Source organism: Diospyros lotus, chromosome 14, assembly GCF_014633365.1.
Source record: "Diospyros lotus cultivar Yz01 chromosome 14, ASM1463336v1, whole genome shotgun sequence".
Lineage (NCBI taxonomy): Eukaryota > Viridiplantae > Streptophyta > Magnoliopsida > Ericales > Ebenaceae > Diospyros > Diospyros lotus.
In genome coordinates, this window is record NC_068351.1 from 21,483,736 (window position 1) to 21,487,371 (window position 3,636).

The 3,636-nt window shown below is 36.9% G+C and overlaps 1 protein-coding gene across 1 annotated transcript; it reads right to left on the minus strand.

Annotated features, from left to right (window-relative positions):
- Positions 1 to 1,106: 1,106 nt before the first annotated feature.
- LOC127789685 (tetraspanin-8-like) lies at positions 1,107 to 2,889 on the minus strand. Its single transcript, XM_052318636.1, has 2 exons — positions 2,386 to 2,889; positions 1,107 to 1,474 (listed from the first exon to the last, which is right to left on the minus strand). The coding sequence occupies exons 1-2, from the start codon at positions 2,887 to 2,889 to the stop codon at positions 1,157 to 1,159; spliced, it is 822 nt and encodes a 273-aa protein (XP_052174596.1). The 3' UTR covers positions 1,107 to 1,156.
- Between the last annotated feature and the right edge of the window lie 747 nt (positions 2,890 to 3,636).

The window sequence follows — 3,636 nt, forward strand, 5'->3', positions numbered from 1 at the left end:
GTTCTTATGAAATCATAAAAGGATTGATTGTGGTGTTGGCATGTTTTGTTATATGAGATCACTAGTGTCAACCTGCACTACAGTTTACGACGCTTAAGGGACATTTGTGATTGTGGAAGGTTTTGTCTTCCTAAATGACATAATGATTGCTATAGTTCAATGTTTGCATTTACATTGGACAGAATTCTGGAATGAGATGTTTATTGTAAATTCTATTTGAGAGTCGTTTTGAAACTTGTTTTCTAGCATGTCAAATATTAATTAGTTGTTACCCATGCAAGTGGGAGAATGTTGAATATTTTCTGTAAGTGAACTTCCACTAAGAACCTTTATCTCTGTAAAAATAGATCGAATTAAGAATTGGTAAAACTCAAAATTAATTATATGATCATAAAATTGGGCCTAGATTCATCTCATTATTTTATATTAAAAATATGGTACAAAGAGGTGTAGCACCTGATGTACATATATAAAGTTGTGCTCATGACGACCCAGATTAAGAATAATTATGGCGTGGGTTCCCTCTCCTATTTAAAAAAAACCCTGGTGTATATATATACTTACATATATTATAAAAGGGGCTGTGATGGTTACCCGTTGGACAAATGTTTTGAAAGTTAAGGATAGGAAGAAACCGTAAAAAATTGCCTACGAGATCTCACAATGATTGTTCACAGATCAAAGAAGAAATAAAAAATGGCATCCAGAAACGATACTCAATTTTGATTCATGTTAAGCGTGTTTTGATTCCTTATTTAGATCGATGGAGTTTTAGTTACACTTTGTTCTTTTATCTTAAAGTCTTCTTGAAATTAATAAGAAAAACTTCAAATACGCCTTATATAACTTTTTGATTTAAGAATAATCTTCCAAACTAGTATTGTTTGCCACCGTTTACATAAAACTGTGTTTGGATCAACTTTCACTAATCAATGAATCTATCATAGTTAAACCATGTTCAACTACATGTTACAAGACCAACAAATATTTAGAAATTCTGTTCTATAAGACAACAAATAGAAAACAATTTTAAAAAGAGAAAAAAAAAAAAGAAAAAAGAAAAAGCCCCAATAGGAATTCATGTTCCTATAGCTAGAACCCTAAAAGCAGATGAGGAATGCATGCATGGATGGATGTGGGATCAAATTAAGTGTGATCAGGGGTGGCCTTTGCCGCTCTGCAGGTACCCACTTGATCGGACGTTCCTGAGGGCGCAGCAGCCGATGGAGTAGATGATGATAACGAAGACCAGAACGACGACGTTTATGATTGCCAGAAGCTTCCATTCCTTCTTGATGTTGGCCAGAACTCCGGCCTTGCATGACTGGCACCCGTAGCACAGCACCGACTGGTTGTTGCTCCAGGTGGCGCAGTCCCCGTCTGCCGCCGCAGGCCCACCGGTCTTCGGGGCCGTCCAGTAGGTGGCGTTCTTGAACTTGAAGCCGCAGGAAGTTGGCGGCTTGCAGCAACCCGACTGCAATACATGTGGAACCCAACCCTCCCTTGTTAGCATCGACAATATGCTATTTATGCAACATTAATATTCAACCATCTTTTCTTTCCCTTTTTTTCATAAATCTTGAAATTATTAGGCCATGGAACTACTCGTACATACTGCAGGGAGTTGGATAAAGATCTTGCAGTTGCAGTGATATGGCAAAAAATAAATTATACTTTAACAGAGCCAATCACACATGCAACTCATTAATTCTAGTACTCGTTGAAATTACTATAATTTAATTTGTACTTGACGAGGCCACCTCCATGCACAATCACAAGTTCTAATGTTTCTACATGAGATATATGGGTTCGTGAAACCCTTCAAGTATCTCTATATATAATCATATTTTTTATAATAAAATAATACCATTAAATGAAGATTTGTAATAATACCGTAAGGATAAAGATAACAAATAATTAATACAGTTGGAATATATAGTAATAATAATTGAAGCCATTATGGATAAGCGTGTACTAATCTTTGTGTTTCCCGTATAAAGAATTAAAATGCAACTTAAATACAAGGATTCCAGTACATATATATATATATATGAATCTTTATTTTTATATTTCTGAAAAACAAATTATGGCGAAACTACTTCAAATTAAGTGGGTAACACCAAGTTAATTAGTCTCGGTTATAATTAGTAATATGCTTGCAATTAACAGTTCCTTCAATGAATATATATTTCTGATCAATGTGTGACCGTTACTGAGATACATCATTGTGTATTAAAGTTTTGTGCCAATTTTCTCTAATTATGCATCATTATCCGTTTAGTTGTCTCCCAGGACTGATGATAATAATGAGATACATATTTATATATATATATATAATAAAAAATTAAAAATTAAAAACAAAAAAGAAGACGAAGAAGGAAGTACCTGTATGGGAGATAGGGTTCTCTTTCTGAAATCAGCGAGAGTCTCGTTAGGGTTGGCTCCAAGTGTGGAACAAACATCAGCAACAACCAAACAACTCCTAATCTTGGCCCAGTTCTCCTGATTAACGACGTACTTGCGGAGCCAGTTGGAGTAGTCGCCGAGGCGGTACTCCTTGTAGCCCTTGTCGGAAACCGCCTTGCCGACGCCCTTGTTGGTGACGACGACGGTGAAGACCGTGAAGCAAACCAAGCCAACGATCAGAACGAACATCACAAATAGATAAATCCAGAGCAAGAACTGGACTCGGCAACAGGCGCCGATCAGCCCTAGTAGGGACACCGCCAGGAGGGACAAACCCAAGAAGAGAAGCGGCTGCTGGAGGACGCGGTGGCAGAGGGAGCCAGGATGGGTGTAGGACCAGGCGGCGCCGCCGATTACCGCCACGGATATCACCAGCGTTAGGACGTTTACCAACACGACGATGCTGTTGCTTAACCGAACCATGTTGATAATGATGATGATGAATGTGGTATTTGACGAAGAAGAAGAAGAACCCTAGAGAGAGAGAGAGAGAGAAGTGTTTGTGTATTATTAATATTGTTGTTGTAACTGCCTTTTCCTTAATAGATTCGGATTGGCAAACAACGTAGTAAGGCGGTTGGCCGAGTTGTGCGATGATTTTCTATGATTGGCCCTCATGTTCCTTACAATTACGGGGGTGCCATAGTGGGATGAAATGACTAAATTACCCCTGTTGTACTGTAGTTATTCCAGTCCAGACCGTTGCGATTCTTAAGCGCTAATTCACTATTTAATATTCTTTTTTGGGAAGAAGAATATATTTAAAGCGAAGCAGATTTAAAAGACAGCACCGAGATTTTTTTTGATGGTTGGATTAATTACTAATATTATTATTATTCAGATTTAGATTAATTAATTATTTTTTCTTTAATTGAAAAATCAAAAAATGCATAGTAAAAAAGTAGCTGGCCAACAAGGGGAATGAGGTGAGTACCAGGGATGGTAATTGCAATTAAAATTGTGGGAAATTGAACCGAATCGAAATTGAACTAGTCAATGCTGTTAAAAATCGTTTGAGTAGGTAATGGTTTAGTTTGGGAAAAAATCGAACATTATTTTAATGGGTATGGTTTGGTTATGATTTTCACTAAATTCAAACCAAAATTCGAATAGAAACCAAACCAAATGTGTGGGTAATTGAACCAAACTAAACCAAATATATATATATAA